Here is a 22,105-nt window from a genome sequence, read left to right as displayed (position 1 = left end):
TCCTCAATAACTGCCAAGTGTTGTATTATATCCAAAAAGCTCAAATAATACAGACTAATAATTTTCCAAACCCCTTTTGACCTCACCTAAAGGAACCTCATTTCCTGTACCTCTCTGTTGCTCATTGATGTTAGAAGCTCTTTGGATCAAACTGAGAAGTTGGCATCTATAAACAATATCAGTAAAATATCACTCAGGGGTGATTCTACGATTTCAATCTTAGGGGGGTTCATCCTTCAATAACACCATTAGATGTGCACATTTAAAGGTGCTGTAAGTGATTTTTTTTCATGGAAAGGATTGCAAAAAATGATACTGACTGAAAGATATTAATGAAAAAATTGTCGTGAGATATCTCACCTGTCTCTGTGACAGCTCTAAATTCTGTAAACAGCACAAATCTGTCCATGGACCGCAGACAATGACGCTTTTGACCCGTCAATCATTTTGCACATTCTCATAGTGTTGTAGTTGCAGTGAATTATTGACTTACCACCATTTTTAAGCCATGTTGTTAATAACAGTTGTCAGTTGAGGGTGCTATTTTGCTGCTGTTGTTTTAAACAACCATTTCTGCACGATGTCAGTCTCAATAAAGCTAATTTGTTATCTTTTGAGTGCAGGGTTTTGGAAAGAGGGGGCGTGGCTAATCCAACGACTAAAATCGCTTACAGCACCTTTAACGTATTTCACTCTTTAGCATAGTTTTTTATTTTTTACTGTTTTTACATCATTCAAGATAACCAGCTAATATTAATTCAGAATACTATTTTCTATAATAAACACAGTCATAAAGTTATAAAAAACTACAGAAACCATTTAAAGAACCATTAAAATAATCTTTTTTTTTTTCCATTAACAAATTTGTTAAAAAAAAAAAAAAAAAAAAAATTATAGAAAATCAATAATTTAGCAACTTCAATAGATAAAACTTATATCAAACACCATAAAAACCTATTATTACAATAAATGTCACATTTAGCTTGGTCGTTATTTAGTGGAGTGAATTAACTCCATATGATATTTCTCTGTATGCCATTAACTTGTAACTCTTTCAAAAGAGAAAATCTCTCCAAAAAGAGATTTTAATTTCAATAGAATAACCCTGGTAAAATAAAGGTATACAATAAAAAAAGAAAATTATATACTGTGTAATATATATATAAATTAGTTCAGATTTGTTCAATAATCTTTCAGTAAGTTTTTGTAAATCACACTTTTACGCCAGTAGGTGGCAACAAATTAACGTCTTTTATGTTTTGACTAGAGTGATTTAGTAAACAACTGATAAAGTACCTCGTTCACAACCGAAAAAATGTAATTATACTTTATTAAAATCAGCGTGTCTAATAAGAAACTTCAGCAATGTTTAAATATCATAAACGTTTTCCCCGCAAATGACAATAAAGCATAATTTTGTGAACTAGGTACACAAGAAAGACAACATTATTCGCCTAAAAGTACTTAAAAGTTTTACTTATGCACTGATATCATTGAAATGTCATGAGTCACTTTTACTCTGGACCCTTATGTTGTGTTCCAGACATTTTGACCCAGACAACTTTTTTTCTTACGATTTTTATTTATTTATTTTTTTACCTAATCTAATTGGGATAAAATTATTTGACTTTGATCACATATGGTATTTGAAAACACCAAAAAAGTTGGACCATATTCTTTAAAATTTTCTGGTTTTATTTCAGTTTGTTACACTTGTGTTCCAGGTCAACAATGACTGGCCATTAGAAATTAATGGATTAGACTACAAAATACAGAAATATTAAGTGTTCAGGAGCATCCCAATCCTTTAGATGAGCACATATGTGGATGTGTGTTTGAACACATAAAGTCCTATGACATGTGCACACACACAACACACTCAAACACACACAATGTGCGTTGAGTGCCCTTTTGTGCATCGTCTTCCATGTACACTCTTTGAGGAATATTTCAAGAGCTACTTATCATATTATGTTGTGTTTGGGCTTGTTTGAATTGGGATAGTCTGCTATAAGTTACGATATGTCATTTTCTGTGTTATATGTATGTTTCAGGAAGTAATAAGACACAAATTATATTTGTGTGTCTCTGGGAATTTCATACACTAAAACTCACTGCAGTTTGGCACCTGTGTGAAACAAATTTGCTCATTGCATTCTACAAATTGAGACCTTTCCAACGATATATAACACATGGCTATATAATCTTTTTTATGGTTTTACCAACTCTGAATATAATTGTTTTGATGATAAATTAGCAAATTATGAGAACAAAACAGTTCTTATTTGTCAGCAAATTAAAAAGCATTATTTTAGAATTGCTATGATCAGCTATATACATTGCAAAGTCCAGATTATATGCTTTAAAATGACACCTATTTTGTTCAGATTAAGCAAGTGGTTATTAATTTATGTAATTATATAGTTTTGTTTTTTGCAGGGAGTGCCCCCCACTAGCCCAATATGAGCTCAGTTCAATGAATTCTTCTATCAATAAAAAATATTATTTTAAAAATATGTTCAAAAAAGGAGTTATTTTAATACTAAAAAGTCATAATTACTAAAAAAAGAAGTTGACAAAAGATGTAATGCAATATCTTGTTATAATATATGCAATATGAGAGATTTATAAACCATTTTAGTGGGCCGGTCATTTTTGACCGGGAACACAAAATGTGTTAGCACAAAACGAACACAGCACAAGGGTTATTTTAAAATTCATCCATTCTCTTTCTCTCCTTGTTTAATGAGATTACCAAACTAAACGAGCGACATACCCTCCTCCTCTCCTTCAATCGGTCACATGATGCTGATTCTTGCTAGTATTCGTTAAGTGGGTCAAACCAATGATATGCTCCTTCACAGCCCACACTCCATTGCTACTGGATCATGCTTTAGTCAGTTTTTAGTGGTGGGAAAAGCTACCAAAGCATTCTCACACGTGCAGAAAAAACACAAGTGCAGTGTTGCTGCCACTGAGTAAAACACTTGCGTGTTTATAGCAAAGTCACAGATTTTAGGCAGGCTGAGATTAATTTAAAGGGATAGTTCACCCAAAAATTCAAATTCTCTCATCATTTACTCACCCTCATGCCATCCCATATGTGTATGACTTTCTTCTGCAGATCACAAATTAAGATTTTTAGAAGAATATTTCAACTCTGTAGATCCTCACAATGCAACTGAATGTGTGCCAAAATGTTGACACTCCAAAAAGCATGTAAAGGCAGCATAAAAGTAATCCATAAGACTCCAGTGGTTAAATCAATGTCTTCAAAAGCGATATGATAGGTGTGGATGAGAAACAGATAAATATTTAAAGGTGCATTCAGTAGTTTGGAGCCAATTTAAAAAGTTTTACACATTAACGAATGAATTGTGTTTTTGTGAAATTTGATCCGAATGGTGTACACTCACATGAGATGAAGACTGTACTCATAATAGTTCTCTATTAAAAAAAAATTATTATACATGGTGCGGGTCACACCCTTCAATGTTTTTCACCATGTTGAAATCACATGACCCGCATTGTTTCATTAAACGTCGAAGAAGAGAATCCTCGCGTTCATTGGCTGTCGCTTGTGTAGATAGATACGTATGGCTATGCTTAGAACAGTGTTGTTTGGTGACGCGAAGAACGAAAAGAATCAAAATGAGCTTTATTGCCATGTATGCTTACACAAGGAATTTTTCATGGTGACAGAACACAATGGAACATACTTATTTATCTTGCTTTAGCAGCGGAGACAACGGGAGATCCATGAGAAACCATGACATTGGTTGGTTGCTTGCTGAGTTCTTCAAATACAGTATTCAAGGACATGCTAAATTTGATTATTAAAAACAATTCCTTTACCATAACATTCTGTATCGCTAGATCATTGAGGTTTATTTTTTCGCAAAGCAGTTCTCTAATAAAGGTAATAACTGTCTTTAGAAATAATGTGAAACGTAGACAGTCTCCAAAGATTATTTATATGAGGAACAATAATAATCTATCTTTAACAGTAGAAGCATGTTCACTTGATTTCTGAAGTTTATTTTAGGCAAAGCAATTATATTATAGTAGTAATAAATAACTTTAGAAATGACCTCAAACGGCGACATTTTCCAGATGCAAATGATATTCCAGAGCTGGCGGGGGCAGCAGAGACGATCATGCTGATCCACGTTGAAAGATGGCAGTATAGCGTCTAACACCACTGTAACATCGGTACTAAAACTACCCAAAGAAGAGCAATTCTAACGCTAGCTAGAGAACTACTGAATGCCCCTTTAAGTCCATTTTTGCTAGAAATTCTTCACCCTGCCCAGTAGGGGGCGTATTCATGAAGAATGTGAATCACCAAAAACACAAGAAGAATAATGTGTAAGTTAAAGTGGAGATTGACTGAGCAGGGAGGAGAATTTATAGTAAAAAATGGATCCGTTTATCACCCACACCTATCATATCGCTTCAGAAGACATGGATGAAACTACTGGAGTCATATGGATTACTTTTATGCTGATCTATATGATTTTTGGACCTTCAAATTTTTGGCACCCATTCACTTGCATTGTATGGACCAAAATTGCTGGGGAATTCTTCTAAAAAAAATATTCATCCATGTTCTGCTGAAGAAAGTCATCCACATCTGGGATGGCATAAGGGTGAGTAAATGATGAGAGAATTTTTATTTTTGGGTGAATTATTCCTTTAAGGGGCGCCTATGACTTATCACTACAATATGTTTTGTATCTACTATCATCCATTGGGTTATTGACAAATGATAGATAGATGACAATTCACCAAGTATGTAGGATTTCCTCAAATACAGTTGTTGCATGCTAACGTTTCCCAAGTCATAATCATGCTGAAATACGAAGCTGATAGTGCAAGTCTTCAGCCTGACTCTTTTATTTTGTCGTCTAGAAGCCAAAGTTTAATCATCTTCACATTTTCAGAGACATGTTTATTGAGCGCGCGATAGTCGGCCATCCTGCGCGCGCTGAATTATTCTAAAGTTCGGTCCGGAATTCCAGTCCATATTTCCCCTGTGCTCTATCTGCTTCTCTGGCAGGTCTTGTTTACTGGCGCAAAGACAGAGAGGGGATCCTTAGAGAGAGAGGGGAATGGGATGTGTCAATGCACTCGCTACAACTAGCGTGAGGGGGAAAAAGTCTTTTTTCCCTCATATTCTCCGCCGTGATTCCATGATTGTGACCTCTGCTGAATAAGCTTCACTTAGCTATATTGACCAGGGAAGCAAGATCATTTCTTGCTAGTAAAGCAACTAAGACTGAATGAATTTGGGGCATTTGAGGTGGAAATCTCAGCAGTTTTTTTTTTTCTTCTTTTCAGCAGACTGCTCGTCCAGTTGTCTCGGAAGTTGTTGGACAGTTTACTGAGGTGTCCGCTGATAGGTTTATCGTAAGGAATGAAACGAGTGACAACGTACGGGGAAACTAGCGTACTGTGTGAAGCTCGGTGAACCGTAAATGCTCTACGGTGAAAGCTCGCTCTCAGCAGGCACCTGGGAAAAAGTACAATTTGAAAGCTGCCTGGAACAATTCGAGGCAACTATATACAACTTATAAGTCTATAAACAGCAGGTTGTATGTGCACCAGAAAAATAAATAGGAGGAAATCGAATGAAAAGTTAGTGCGCCTCTCGAGCAAGCGCACACAGTTGACTACCTCGGCCTGCGCTGTATGCGCGCGGCCATTCATCCTCGTTATTTTTCCTTTTTTCAATGCTTGAAGCAATCTGCGCAAGTGCTGGACAAATACATGCAGTCGATCGAAAATGAGGATTCATGCTCGTCGTACACGATGCTGTTCGCATGCACCCATCATTCGTTTGGATTGTTTTACTCTGAATAAAAGTCAGCAGCACACGTTGTCTTTAGCTTAGCGCTCGAGCGTGTTCGTAGCAGCAGCACTCAGTGCGCGCGCGTCAGCACAGCAACGCCAGCGGATTGAACACGTTGGACTTTCCTCTCCGCCCATTTTTCTGAGGGGGGTGACAAGAGGGCTTTTTTCCTTTTCATTTTAAATTCAATCTCCCGAAACAACACTGGACTATTAAAACAGATCGTTAGCCAAACGGAGACGTATTTGGAGGGGATATTTAGTGAGGTTTTGGGCTTCTCCCGGGGTCAAAATGCGGCTGCGGACTTTGATTGTTTTGGTCGCCTCTGTCTACGCTGTTTGCAACTGTCAACAAACAAATGGAGAAAGTAAGTGTAACTAATCAGCTTTGTTTTTAATTATTATTATTCTTTTCCAAATGTATACAGAGTTAACATAGTAAGAGCTTGTTTTCTTGTTTAAGTGCTAGTACACGAGTTTAATTGGTCACTGTGAAATGGAAAAGAAACCGTAGATCTTGACCACTGTGACAAATTTGGTATAGCAGAGCCGAACAGGACATTGCAGGGCAATGGGCGAATTAATGAAGTATTGGGTCGTTTCGATTTTGATTAATCGTTTCAGACTGGCTTTAATGGCACTGTCGGTTATACGGAATGTGTGCCTTGACCCTAAAGCGAGATAATCGATCGTTTGAGGACAACATTGATCTATTTGTAGCTCAAACTGCTGGCTTGGAAATGGTTTTCAAGTTCAGCCAGGCCCCTGTTTCATGCAGCCATTTGCAGAGTTGACAGAGAGTGCATGATGATTTTAAATCACAATCAAATCAATCGAGACCTTCAGGACTGTATTTGTATTTATTGATCAAAGAAATCATGAAACTTGCATCTTGCTTACTGGAACACTGCGATCCGATCTTTATTAGTTTGGAAAGTTTACTACTCTATCAACATACTAGTAATGGAGTTTTAAGATTCCCTTTTTAAAGTTTTGCATACATCACAAAAAAAAAAAAAAAAAAAAAAAAAGATTGTAGCCACAACCTGTGTCAAATTTCATTTGCAGATGAGTCAAAATTATGCTATAAACATTATGGGAGTCAATGCAGAACATTTGATCAATAAGTCTTATGTCAACGCATTAATGCAGTTCTGTGGTGTCAATACCAAGTGTTTCAAATGTACAATTGATCCATAAGGAGTGCTTTGCAGACACCCGAGGTTATCTGTTTCATTCAATTAGATCATTCCTTTTAGCTCAAAATGTGGAAAATGAATTTCTGTTATTTACAGGGACCCCCTCCCCCCAATTATTAGTAATACTTAGCTTAATACTTTTTAAACACCCAAGACTTCTAAAACACCCAACATACTGTAGAATGTCCTGCTAGACAATTTATATATGCATGCTTGTAATGAGTTTTAATTAGACACAGATTTGAATTGTTGTGTAATTAAGTAGTCACCACTTGGTGTTTTGTTTCTTAGTGGTCTTTGGAAGACTTCCTGCAAAAGCTAAATAAATATAACCATGCTTTTGACACACTTGGCTATGTTCAGCTCCAAACAAAACATTGGCATATCTTCAGTCCACCCCACAATTAAGTTGTAAACATTTGTTTTTGTTTTTTTTGTTTTTTTGTTTTTGGAAGAAAGAAAAATACCTAAATGTTTTTGGGAAGAATCATATGAAATATATCAAGTTGTATGGGATGAGAATAGGTATTTAATGTTATTTTTGGCCTTATTTGTTGATTTGTGAGCTGGTTTAAACACCAAGCACATTTTTCTAATCTTGTTGTCCTGCAGATTTCTAAATATAGCCTTTGGTTTGGATGAAATTTATGCATTCAAAGTTCTGCCAGTTTCCATTTTGGGACTCTGTTCCATGTGTCAGAGCAGTAGGTGGTTAAGGCCTACAGAGTTTTGAAAAACTATTAACAAGCAGTGTATAATATGTTAAAAATGATCAGACTCTTGGGTCTCTGCTTGTAATATTTTGATCTGGGTGTAATATGCTATTTAACTCCTCTTAGTAGGCCTACATGTTTTTGTAGGCCTCTTTCAGAAAATCTAGACCTTTTTTTAATCCCAGTAAACAATTTTTTTTGCTTAGCTACACTTATCTATGTCGACGATCAAATATTCGAGATATTCATGGCTTACACCCAGGTAATGTGCGAAGAACATATTTTGAGCATGTTGCGTCTTTATGTTTTTTTACGGCATAGTTTTTAGTAGCTCACACCGGAGGGTGTATGCCACCCTTTTTATTAAAATTGAAAATGAAAAGATTGAGTAATATAGAGAAACCAGTTTGTGCGAGATTTTGAGAGCAGATCGAACATAAACAAGTTGTGTAATTGCTAAGTTGGCCCCCTTCTTGTTCCTCTCAGGCTTGTAGTGAACCACTGTAGGGAAGAGTGAAACTATTTTGGGGCCTCATTTCAGCATTGTCAGGACTGGAAATCTGCACTGAGCCCAAATCATCTCAGAACATTTATTTGCACAAAGTTCAAAATCTGTCCTATATATATCATTAACAACAATATATCCTAATTTTGTGCTTTGCTTCATAAAAATAGCTCGATAACTAAAATCATGGGAAATTGATACCTAAAAGAGAAGATTTTTTTTTTTTGTTATTACATTATATAATATAATTATTTCACTGAAATGCTGTTAGCTAAAACTAGCAATGGCTTCTGTAAGTTTGTCCACTAGTTATCCTATCTGTCTGCCTGGCATTCAATTGATTTAGCCTACTTGTGAGGTTATATTTGGTCAGACTATTAGTACTGCTGTCTTAGGGTTTCAAATGAAATTTTGAAATTCAAATATTCGTTGAATTTAATATACAAATGCACATTCATATGCTAAAATGTTTCGAGATGCGTTTAAAATGTTGAATTTCCTTTTAAATTGACACAGCGTCTAAAAAAATGCATTGTTACTGTATGAGATGCTTAACAGCGAGACACGACTCAACGATCAAAGACGTCTGTCTATCGCGGCGGTTCTCAACGGGGGCGGTACCGCCCCACAGTGGGCGTTCAAAGGATACCAGGGGGCGCTGACAGCAAATTAGTAGAGAGGAGGGCATTTATCAGTCATTTTGATCTAATCGATTGTCAAGTTCCTGTTTGCATTAAAATAACTAGACTCCATTATACAGGTTGGTATGCATTTGTACCATGGTTCATCTGATTCTGAAGTCTAGCGACGCATCTGATGTATCTGGTTTAGCAGTGTCAAATAGACAGGTGAAGTCACAACTTCTGCTAATGCACCTGTATGGCTCTGTGGGTGGATACGGCTCAATGGACAGAGCAGCGCGAGCACAAAGCAGGTGCGTTTTTACTCACAGACCGGCCTCAAGCTCTTAAACGTGCGCACCTGATCATTGCAGCGCTGCGACAATCATTGAGAAACGAGGCGTGAGACGCGGAAACCATTTGAATTCGGCACAGAATTCTAAATGACCACCCTTGAATTTACTAGTAACACTAACTGTACTTTAGGCAGACATAGATTCATAATACATATTATCATATCACTACTTCAGCTCTATTAAATTTGACATTGGCTACATTAGGGGAGTGAAAAATGCCATAATTTTCTTTATAGAAATCATGTTACATCTAACCACGGTAGTGAAGAAGATCAATGCTTCCATGTGCTTACTATGGTCTTGTTACAAATACCACTGTTAAAACTATAAATATAAATAAATAAATACATTTAAATTTTTGTAATTATGAAATAGAAATGCATAAATCCTTAAAAAAATTGGCTAAAATATTTTAGTTTGTGTGTGAGAAAATATAACTGATTTTGTTTGCCTTCAGAAATTTGAATTGAATCAATACCTGATGAAAGGAGTTCCAACTCTGTCACACTGTTAGATTAATTTAGTCACATAAATTAAGTGTTAACTTTTTACTTTTTATAGATGTTATAGATAACCTTACTGTTGTTGATACCAGTAAATTTATATCTACATCCAACTCAAAATCAATGCTGTAATGTAGAATGAGCATTTCAGTGGTAAGGTAATGAAGTAGGGGGGGGGCGTTCATCAAAAAAAGGTTGGTCTAGCGCATGCTTGCATAAAAAAGACGGACTTGTTCAGAGTGAACAGCCGTTAGGTGGAAGTCTGTGGCAGTTGTGTCTTGACTACCTTGCGCTCTTATCAGCGTCTCGCTGGTACTGGTACCGCCAGTATTATAAAGCTTGAGTCTGTGGTAGTACTATGGTACCGGTACAGGCTATTGTGGAACACTATTTTAACATAAGTTGTTTCCATTATAGCTGCAAATTAAATTTATGTGAAAACCCATAATATTGCAAAGACAATGTTCGAATAAAGCCACGTTTCCATCCCGTCTGTTCTTCGAAACCACTGTGACTCTTTTATTTATAAAATACTCGTGGTTTAGAGCATGCAGACAAAACACTGTAGGATCCTTGTCTCATGTCTTGGAGCGACAGCGTCACACAGTTCTGTGAGCATTGTGTGTGCATTCCTCCTTCCTTATGACTTTGCCATGTACATAATATATTTTTCAAAATTGTCAATAAACCTGCTCATCGGCACAGTTCAAGTTTGCATTCGACTTATTTGCTCTGCAACTCTATGCAGGCTTTGGATTTCCCGAGCAATATTTCAGATGCGATGATTGGTCCTCTGGATAGTCCAGTTATGAATGAATTATTCAGTCAAATTACTTTTTTGATGCACATCTTGTATTCCTAATAAATTCAATAGGAGTATATTTGATAAATGTGATTCCATCTAGTTTATGCCCATTTCTTCTTATTGAATAAAAAATGTATCCACTTTGAGCGTATACGTTTTTTATGCACATTTCTGAAGATTTTATTCGCATCTTGGTGTTTCAATACAGCAGTTTTTATGCAATATCTCAAAATGCGCATAAAATACGTAGATGGAAACCCAGCTATAGAATTGTTTATTAAAGCGTTTCTTTTCTAATTTAACTTTTTTTCTTAATATTTAAAAATATGAATTAAGAATTGGTTTATATTGATTTGTTGCATCCTTTTGTGGACGTAGGTGATTTAAAAATTAGATGTCTTGGAGATTTTTCCCCCTACCTGAAATGATGTCTTTAAAATTGTAATATAATTCAAATTTTGGTAATGTTTCAGTGAAAAATTTCAATTTAGCTCCTCAGTCCTGTTCACAGCCCTATACTGTCACCTTTCACATGCTTCTGTCACTCTTGTCTCTTCACAGATACAGAGAGCAGCATAATTTATACCTCTGCTGACTAGAGATCTGAAACTATTTGACTCAATCACCTGTCGGGTTACATTGTTAATATCTGAAAGCAGGCCATGTGTAATTTCATAATTGCTACCTTCAACCTTGTCAAGTCATGGCTGACATGACATGACCATTGAATCTGTGAGAAATAATTTCAAATATATTTGCCACACCCTATAGCCACGCCACTGCGTATTACAAGACACATTCTCAAAACTTTCATCCCAGTGTGTTTCCTGATTTTCTACAGTACATTGTCCATTTCCATTATGGATCCCCCTTGTGATTAACCCATCGAGTCTTTTGTGAGACTGAGGATTATAACCTTGCCCTCAAGAGCACAGTTCAAAGTTATCCTGTTATTTGTTCTGTTTTAAAGTCCGTCACTGTTGTTCAGGTTGTCTTATTGTCTCATGAGGAGGTTACTAAGTAATGCGCACAGTTTTTTTTTTCTTTTTTTTTTTTTCTGTATCATTGTCCTTTACAGGATATTTTTAAACAATGAGTCTGATTGTGTCATATCCATTTAATCTTCTGTATATTTGTTTATTCTGTATACGTATTTAAGGCTTATATTCATAAGTGCTTATTAACCCTCCAATTGTCTTTTAGGTCATTTTTCACCCAGGACAGGTAAATACTGCATAGTTTTTGGTACTGGAACCAAACATCGTGACGTTGTCGAGACCACTAACAAAATAAAAAAAGAACATTTATTTTTGTATATAATTGTTTAAGAGAAATAACCATTTAAATCCAATAGTTTCTTCCATTGTCTTAACGGGTCATTTTTTTACCCGTATGGGAAAAACTAGTTGCGACCTTTTACCTTTGAACTTTCTGGATGTTATGCATCTTTAAATGAATATTTTGTACATCTGTGAATCAAATTTGACTAAAATGTTTTCACATTTTCTTATATTTAGCTCCTAGGTCCATACTAGCTTACCCACCTGTTCCACTGGGTGGGTACTGTATGTTTCCCACAAATTGCAGACTTTCCTCCCAAACAGGATTTGTGCACACACACACAGAGTATGTTTATTTATTGTTTTTGAACAGGTAATATGTTAGTAAATAAGCTTATGAACATTATATTTTATGATAGGGTACAATGGGGGTAAAGGCCCCCCAATGGTAAAAGACCTATTTGATCTAATTTTCTCCTAAAACATTATCTGGCAGAAATAACTACTACTAAACCTTCCTAAACCCCTGTAACACTGCAACAAATTGTTTGACATTAGTGAGAAGGATTGGATTTGTTGCAAAGTGGGCCTATTTTGATTGCTGGAAAAGGCAGTAGAGATTAATTTGTGAAATAGGCTAGGCATGTGCTAAAATTTTAACTAAAATATAAACTGTTGATTTTCTACAAGAACAATAAATCATAAATGATTGTAAAATTAAGATTTTATAATATGCCAAAAGTGATTGAAATAAACGTAAATTGAGACATCCTTGGCCAATGTTTTTATTTGTAAATAATTCTTTAAAAATGATGTTACTCCATTAATATTCAGTATAATTGTTTCCCATATCATACACTTTGGGACCACAATAAAACAGATTTTCATTAAGGGGGGAATTAGGGCAATTGTAAACTAATAAAAAATGTATGCATTTTGAAAAGTTTTCAATATGGGTCAGAAATGACCCGGAGGACAAAAGGAGTTTATCCCCTTTTCTCCCAATTTGGAATGCCCAATTCCCTCTATTTAGTAGGTCCTTGTGGTGGCACGGTTACTCGCCTTAATCCAGGTGGCGGAGGACAAGTCTCAGTTGCCTCCGCTTCTGAGACAGTCAATCCGCGCATCTTATCACGTGGCTTGTTGTGCATGACACCGCAGATACTCATGCTACTCTTTGCGATCCACGTGCAAATTACTACACGCCCCATTGAGAGCGAGAACAACTAATCGCGACCACGAGGAGGTTACCCCATGTGACTCTACCCTCCCTAGCAACCGGGCCAATTTGGTTGCTTAGGAGACCTGGCTGGCATCACTCAGCACACCCTGGATTCGGACTCGCGACTCCAGGGGTGGTAGTCAGCGTCTATACTCACTGAGCTACCCAGGCCCTGAGGGTGCAGTTTGTTAAGACAATAGAGCGCAACAGAATGATTATTCAGCGATTATTGCAATGATTAATCATTAGGTGTTAACCGATTATTCAGCTCTTGCCCCGAGAGGACAAAATCATCTTTTAAAAATACCTCTAAATGACATTCACTGAATTAAAGGGGGGAAATATACATTAAAGAAATACTTAGTAAAGAAATTCACTGCAAAAAATGTATGATGCACACTCTGTCGTGGGGATGCTCAAATAAATGTGTCACTATGTGTTTCCTATTGTGAAGAAAATTGGCAATACACAGCTTTATTAATAATAGCAAGTTTTGTTTTTTTTGTGAGTTAAAGATGGACTGAAGTGGACAGGAAGGTGAGAGAGGGTAGTCTTCGCCCCATTATACACTGCAACAAAATATGTTTTTGATTTGTTTTTGTTTTGGCTTGTTTTCCAATATAAATATCTAAAACTCCTTTAAAACAACGTACATTTTCAGCTATACTGCAGAAGAAAAAATATAATATTAAAAATACAAATAAAAATCCTTAAAAAAAAAAAAAAGATGCATTCACCTGAGAAGCAGCATATAAGATATTTAGACTTGCTTTTAGAAAATAGATTTTGAATATAAGTATATTTTGCCAATTTTCTTCACAACAAGAAACACACAGTGACACATTTATTATGATTCAATAAGTCACAAGCCATCATAAGCATGCGCGCTCGAGGGATGAGCATCCCCGCGACAGAGTGTGCATCAGCTGGGTGCAGTTTCAATCTCTCCCCCTTAGATCGGGACACTTTGCACAACTCATAGAAGAGGCGCTGACTGCACAGAGAAATGCCAGTTTCAGAGTTTGTAGTTATTTTCATGATCTGCTTCCATATTATTTGAACTTTAACAAAGCTATAACATATTAAATATAACTGCATTTAAGATGTAACGCCGGGGTGTTTCCTTTAAAGAGCTCCGCTTATTCCACAACGAGAGTGCTTCTGTATTTGCTTATTTGGTATTTTTGTATAATTCCCTCATACTTTGCGATCTACATCACCTGAAGCTGTTTGGAAAGTTTAGAGCGCATCTGGACTTTGAGCTGTGTAATTCTTCCTCTCAGTCAGGTGCGAGCTGCAGTGCTGCTCTCCTGCATCATCATTAGAGTTTAATGTGATCTCATGTTCATCAAATGACTATTCGACAACGAAAATTTTTGTTGACAATTTTCTTTTATTGTCGATATTGGTGATAACTTCGACTAACTGTTTCAGTCCTAAGTGCCAGCCCATTTTTTCAGCCATCTGGGTTCCGGAAGTATTTTTCCCATTAATTTCTTCTAGATTTTTTATAAAATCCTTCATAAAAAAGTTGTAAGCCATGAACCAGACCAACCAGCTCTGAGGTAAATCACAACATCACAAACTTTTGTTTTGAGGCAAAAAAAAAAAAAAAATTGAAAATCAGATAAAAAGACAAAGGTACAAGGCTGTGCACTTACCATCTTTCACGAAGGCACAAAATACAATCCCATGAAGAATTGCGAATGATGTCATTGAATAAAAAATGATGGGAATATATAAAATTTTAGGTTGTTGATTGTAAGTATAGAAACAATATATTTTACGTTTATTGCAAAATATTCCGATATGTACAAATAGATAAGTAGTTTAAGGGTAAAGAGACATAGATTCGATTATATCATTCACAGTGCGTCATGGGAGTGGACCGTCGTTTTGAGGCAGGTTCGTTTGCCACGGTTCTCTGATTGGTTGATTGTTCTCTGCTGTACCATGGGTAATGTAGTTATTTAACATGAATTGTGCTATCATACACGATTTTTAAATAATTAAGTTGAAATAACGCAGACCGATGGCTTTAATGGAAGCTTATACCATCGATGATCAACCTCAGAGCTCATGGTAGGTCTACCTTTAAAGGTTTATAATTTATTGTTGAAAATCAATTAGTCTATGGGATAAATGATTGGGATTTTTACTTCCAGAACCAAACTGTTGTGCTCTATAGGAGGGTTAATACTTTGAGATGATTAAGAATCTGTTGCTAGTTCAGCTATTCACATTAATATGACAAACACACTTTTTAAATCTAAAGAAGTGTGTAATTTCTCCACCACTAGCATCACTAAATGGAACAGCAAAAATAATAATTAAGATAAAAAGGAATGAAGGCCATTTGTTAATAGTCCCTATTAAAATAAATAGTCCCGCCCCCAAATCACACCATTGGCTGAGCCAATGTAGCTGCGTCAGGCTGCCTCAAGATGCCACAGTGTTTACACTTTTCTGGAAAATCATACAACAAATGGCTTATCTATAGTTGTATTATATATTCAGCTGGGATTGGAGAAAGTATTTCAATGTTGAACAAAATAACACACTTCAGCTTTAAAGCATATTAGTCTTTTGATTAATGCAGTGTGGGTAATTTTGTCAAAATAGTAACCTTTAAAAAAAAAAAAATTTAAGGCAAGATGTGTTTCAGATAATATTGAATCAAATGTATTTAATTTCCTGCCTGCAAGCAAGCGTGAATTCACACGTGCACATTGTGCAGTTGATCTTTCACAAATTAGATATGCCGACTCAAATTAAAACTTATGCTTCTAATGCCTATTCTCACATTCATTTGAGCAGCAACTGTTAGATCCCCTTTTTAGGTGTTCTTTTGATTTCAAGTGTGTGGCCAGAGACTTACACAATTTAGAGGTGGAAACCCAACCAGTAACATTGTTCTTCTGAGCCAGTTTGAAGGTGACACCGCAACTAGTGTACAGGTTAATCTTTAAATCATCCTGAGTCTAGACTCTCCTCTGTGCTGGTTGGCCAATTTCATCCAGTGTGCTAAATTTATTCCCTGTAACCCCTGTCGCAGTCTTTTCTTGTAGGGGGAGGGGGTTGTAGGAAGTTGTAAAGTTGTCACCATGGTGTCACTTTTATACTCCCAATGTATCACCCATATACTGTGTAAATATGTTTTATATATATCTCAAAGAGATTCATAGTGGTATTTTGGTTATGGTTGCTAAGGTTAGAGGTTCATGGTAGTATACTGTAAATCATATCTGGAGAAAGTCCATGATTAGTAAAGTAAAAGAGAGATAGTTGGGTTTTTTTTAGCATTCCCTTGAGGCAGGATGTGCAATTTGTGCATTTATATTTAAGTTATTTGATGGAAAAGCCATATTGATCAATTGCAATACAGTTTAAAGAGTGATACCTTAAAAAGGAAGTGAGTAAAGAGGTTTGGAGACACACCCATTTTAAGACTTCTGGTTTTATATAGCCTAGTTGTACTATTCTTCCCTGTGTCCTGGTTAAATATTTTCCATTGTTTCATTTTTCTGTGTGGCTTGTCCTTTTGCCATAATTTTTTTTTTTTTATACGTAGACCTACTGTACATCACAAATCTTTTCATCATTTGGTGCAGGACTTTGATTGATTGTCTTATGATGGTTGCCACCAAGTCAAACACACGTACAGAGTGAATACAGGTTTCAATCGATGTGTAAGGTCTAAATCTAAATATAGCCCTTTTAACAAAGCAGGACTTTCTACTCAAACTGAGCATAGTTGGGGCACAAGTTTTAAAGGAACATTCCGGGTTCAATACAAGTTAAGCTAAATCAACAGCATTTGTGGCATAATGTTGATTACCACAAAAAATTATTTTGACTTGTCCCTCCTTTTCTTGAAAAACAAGCAAAAATTGAGGTAAAAGTGAGGCACTATGGAAGTGAATGGGGGCCAGTTTTTGGAGGGTTTAAAGGCAAAAATTTGTAGCTTATAATTTTATAAAAAACACTTACGTTAATTCTTCTGTCAAAACTCATGTATTATTTGAACTGGAAAGTTGTTTAAATTGTCATTATTTACAGTCATTTTAGGGTTTTTTGACATTACATCATGATGGCAAAGAAGTTGTAAAATTGGAGATAACTTTACACAGAAAAGGTTAGTAAGCACTACACTAAAATCATAATGCATATTGTTTATGTCTGTGGCTAAACATTGAGTATTTTAACATTTACAGATTCACCATTGTAAGTGCTTCATTGTAAACCTGATTTTTGATTTTCTTAAAGAAAAGAAGGGGCAAGTCAAAATAAAATTTTGTGGTAATCAGTATTATGCCAAAATGCTGTCGATTGAGCTTAACTTTTATTGAACCTGGAATATTCCTTTAATCTCATATAAAATCAGCATTGTCATAAATCATTAACTTAATTGATGTTTTGATAGCAAAAACATCTTTTAAATGTAAGTTAAACTTGTTAGTTATAGTTTGTGTTGAGATCTTTTCAAAATGAAAATGCTTTTACTCACAATTTGTTTAAATAAGTGCATTGCATTGGTTGCACCAGTCAGTTCTCTTTATATAAAAGCTTCCTAAACTCCCTTTTTTTCTTGCGTTGAGGATTTGATTATAGTTCAAATATTATGTATGTGCTAGTATTAGTATTATGTTGATCCTTGGAAAATATGCTGTTCACCTCTTTCACACAATAGACTTACAGAAGTACTTAACTTATTTGTAAAAAAAAAAAAAAAACTTTCCCAAGTTTTATTTTTTCGTTTTACACAGTAGATCTACTTTTTAGCAAAATATAACTTACCAATATTTTAATATTTTACCAAAATAAGTTTTTTTTTTTTTTACATGGTGTGACCTCTGCATATAAACCATGTATGGATGTTTTTGGTCTTCCACAAAATACATTTAAACTAAGCTGAAAATATGGAATGATATTTGTGCCACATGGACTTGAATTTTAATGTTTACTTAATTGAATATGCTGCTTTAAACATCACTTAATAGTCAAATGTATGTGGTACAAATTCAGATCTTAGATTGATTGTTTAATACAGGGGGTGCATTGTGCGAGGTGGGAGCTTTGGTGTACCAGCTGGGGGCGTGTGTGTGGGCTGTCGCCCGCGTGACCGATGGGGCTGCACATACTCTGGATCGCTGCCACGTACAGTGACCTAGGGCTAATAGTTAATATAGCAATGGCCACAATTTCCTCCCTATTCAACACCTAATGCACATACACTATTTACCACAAGGTCAACATAACATAACATACATAACCTATTCTATATATCAGTACACCTCAGTTTACATACATATACAGTATTTGTTGTTTTTTATATGTAAGCTACTTTCTATTATTCTCTTATCCTCCTCTCCTAATATTTTCTTATCCTTTTTCCCTCTCTTCCTTTACTTTGGAAATTATATCACTATATATTTTCTATTCTTCATTTGTATTTATAATTTTGTATTTATGTATTTATCATTTCCTTTTCCTCCTTTTCTTTTTTTGTTTGTTTTGATCTTTTCTCAATGTAGTAGTTTTGTCTGTCTTTCTGTATTGTATAAATACGGGGTAAAAAAGAATGTTTAATACACTGATTCAGGTTACAAAATTTTCAGGTTTTGTACTTAGATGGGGGTAATTTCAACAAAGACATATAGGGTACTCAGACGAAGACATCCGGGGTGTCAGAAAGAGCAATCGAGGCTGTATGTAATTGAACTTCTTGATCAATCACAAAGCAGCACAGGTCACATTTGTTAGTGGAAGAAAGGGCAGCGGCCACGTAGTGCCAATATGGGATCGAAGCATGGCCAAGCGAAAGCCACTACCTTTCTGTGGGTGGTTGTCTTTGTCTAATTTACCCAAATGTGAATATAAAACCTGAATTGAACTTCAAATTTCTTGAATCAGAATAAAAAATTCTGAATCTGAATTTATGTCACATAGATTTGAATTTCAAGTTTCATGTAATTCCAGTTCAAAACTGCATATTCCGTTTCAATTCAAATTTAAATCCTAAAATTCATATTCAAGTCCTGATGACACAAAAACTGTATCATTCCAGATCAAAACAGCTGCCCCTAAGTTTAATGTCTGCTTGTAACTTGCATTACTCATCATTTCATGTCCAGGATTGAAGTTTGACTCTACTATCATTTCAAGGATTGCAAAGTGAATTTGCCAGTGTTCTTTTCATGTGCCTCAGTGCTGCTCTGTGCTACTTTCTAAGTGCCAGACACACCATTCTTACAAAGTGTATTGGTTTCTCAACCAGGAGTGTGGTGCTAAAAATAAGGTCCCAGCTGAAAGTGTAGAGGTATTCCAGATTGGGTTTGTGTGCATGTGTGTGTGATAAAATAAGATGGCATGACAGTAGGGTTACACTAGATGGTTAAGCTTTCTCATGCTCCAAAACTTCCGGACCGCAACATTTATGAATACCTGTGGCATGGCCAGTGTTAGAACAAAAGTAAACTGGTAGTACTAGCAACCCAAGATATTTTTGACCTTTCCAATACCACATGCTGCTGTCCTTCGACTGCCCTGCATTTGAAAGGTCTCAGTTATACAAGAGCTGACCACCACGAATCAGAGTTCATGTATGCATGTAATTTATGTAAACCGTCCTGGAATCTTTAGTTGCAGCAGAGGCCATTATCCATTTAAAGAGGCCTTGGCCACTAACATGATAGAGAGAGCAGTTACACTGTTGATACACTGTCTCAAGGTTTTTCTTTTAAGTCAACATGAAACAGCAGTTGCAACCAAATTTAGTCCATAATGTAACATATTTCCGAGTTAAACTAGATATTCAATGAGGAAAAAAAATGAAGGGCAGGACTTGGTTTTATCCATCTTGAATGGATTGTGAAAAGTTGTCTATGTGACAGTTGGTTGAAGGGAAGGGATTAAATAAATAAGATGGCTGAAAAGGAATTGTAATTCAAGCTAGTTCATGAAAGATTAAACTTCTCATTGAATAGTGAACATCTAATGAAAAAGGAAGATCTAATAAAGCAATAAGAGGCTGTGTGTTACAGGGATTTTACCATAGGTAAGGATGTTCTTAGGCCCTGCTCCAAATGGCACACTTGATGTTGTCTTGATGGACTTGTGGACGGCAAGGGCTAAGGGTTTCATCTGGGACAGGGCCATTAGCATGATGCAAAGTGGAGTGCCTGTATCCTCTTTACCCATGACAAAATCACTGTAACGCACAGACTCAAGTGTCTGATTGCTTTAAGAAAATGGCTGCAACATCAGTGTTGAAACACACCAAATCCCTTTAATATAATTAGAGGAAATCACTCGCATTTGCAACCAAATTTCACGCTATGCGACTAAAAATGGCAACTAGCTGGTAAATGTTTAGATTTCACTCAACAGTGAATGAATTGTGTAGTATAGTGGTGGAGTATTCAGCAGCGAGATCCTTTCACTGCGTGTTGAGAGCAAAAGTTGTTCTGTGTGTGTCCAAAGACGAGATCCACGGAAAAGATTTTTAAGACCCTTTCTGTTCTTTACAGTTAGTTGTTGATCAAAACAACAAAAAAAATAAACATTTAATTCTAATCATGCATGGCACAGATGAAAGAAAGCCATTTGAGTCTTTCTCGTTAACATGCGCTCATCTACAGATGCTTTTTACAGAAATGCTGGTTTTCCTTAAAGAGACAGTACCGGTTTTAGCACGTGTTCAAGAAATTAATGTAAACACTTGTAAACCGTATAAATTATGCAATTAAACAATAAACATGTAACAAAAAATTATATATGAAATATAATATCTTATTTATTGATTAAATACATGGGTTTGTTCATTTTTAAAAGCCCAAATGATGAAAAACTAATAAAATATAATTAGTAAAATTAATATTTTCATAATATACCTAGTTAGAAGGTCCCCTGTGTAATTAACAGCATTAGCTGGGAGATAATTTATTTCATATGTAAGCAAAAGGGACATTATAACCAAAATATACCCATATGAATCAATATCGAATCGAGAGCTTGTGAATCTGAATCGAATCGGGAAATCTGTATCAATACCCAGCCCTAGATTTTACCACGGGAAAAAGGTGTTCTTGGGCACAATGCAAAGTTTGAGAGGCTTATTGGATTTAAAAAAATTCCTGCAACACCAATATGATGAAAGACACCAATTTTTAGTAAGTAGTATTATTAATTTTACAATGTATTATTAATAATTGTAATAAACAATTCGTCCATTCACGCTTTAATACAGAATGTGCTATTCCAAGTGCGCGTTTATAGTCATTTTACAGATATTTCGAACATGGCTAATCCGATCGGGAATACAGGGTCAGAATTATCAGTTTTATAAAAAACCTTAATGCATATTGAATTAACCTCAGTCTAACAGCAGACTAGAGATAACAAAAAATACAGAATGCAGATAATTTGTTTTGATAAATTAGCTATTGGCAGTGAAAAGTGATTAAAATTTAAAAACAAGAAATGTCCCATTGGAAAAAAACACTGATGTGGACCTAAAGGGAGCATGGTGTGCTTAGTTGGTACTGCAGTGATTTGTGGCTAAGAAGAGATAATAGAAGAGATTACTATATGCAAGAAAGTTAGAAAAAAATATATAAAGGTAAAATATACTCACAGAAGTAAAATATCACACACAAAAAAATACCTGCTCATGTACAAAAATAATTTGCCATTCTTAGTCAAACTCATGTGCAGCTTGGTTTTTGTGCTTCTGTACCATTTAAGCCCATCTGAAATGCTAATTTACACACACACACAAAATAAAGTTTATGATGAAAGACAATTTATGGTTTATTATGAGTTATACATAATGAAATACAACAAAAATGTAAAGAGTGCATGGTTAACATGCTTGATGCTTTGGCAGAACACCACATTATGAAGCCAATCCACTGACCAGGCCTTGTGGTCTGTTTGCTAAATCAAAAAACTTTCCATTTCAAAATAATGGGTAGTTATAGTCAGACTAATATTTAATTTCATGCATAGATCAAACCATTAATCTCTTAAATGTACATGAATTGTGCACAAT

At 35.5% G+C, this 22,105-nt stretch overlaps 1 protein-coding gene across 1 annotated transcript in view; it reads left to right on the top strand.

Annotated features, from left to right (window-relative positions):
• Positions 1-1,660: 1,660 nt before the first annotated feature.
• LOC127442204 (insulin receptor-like) overlaps positions 1,661-22,105 on the top strand; it is a 121,667-nt gene continuing 101,222 nt past the window's right edge. Inside the window, exon 1 of the mRNA XM_051700051.1 lies at positions 1,661-6,218. Coding sequence (XP_051556011.1) covers positions 6,143-6,218 — 76 coding nt within the window. The 5' untranslated portion in view covers positions 1,661-6,142. The remainder of the gene's footprint in view (positions 6,219-22,105) is intronic.

This window comes from Myxocyprinus asiaticus, chromosome 6 (genome assembly GCF_019703515.2).
Source record: "Myxocyprinus asiaticus isolate MX2 ecotype Aquarium Trade chromosome 6, UBuf_Myxa_2, whole genome shotgun sequence".
Lineage (NCBI taxonomy): Eukaryota > Metazoa > Chordata > Actinopteri > Cypriniformes > Catostomidae > Myxocyprinus > Myxocyprinus asiaticus.
The sequence above is the reverse complement of the archived record's forward strand: the minus strand, read 5'-3'. Positions and strand labels throughout refer to the sequence as shown.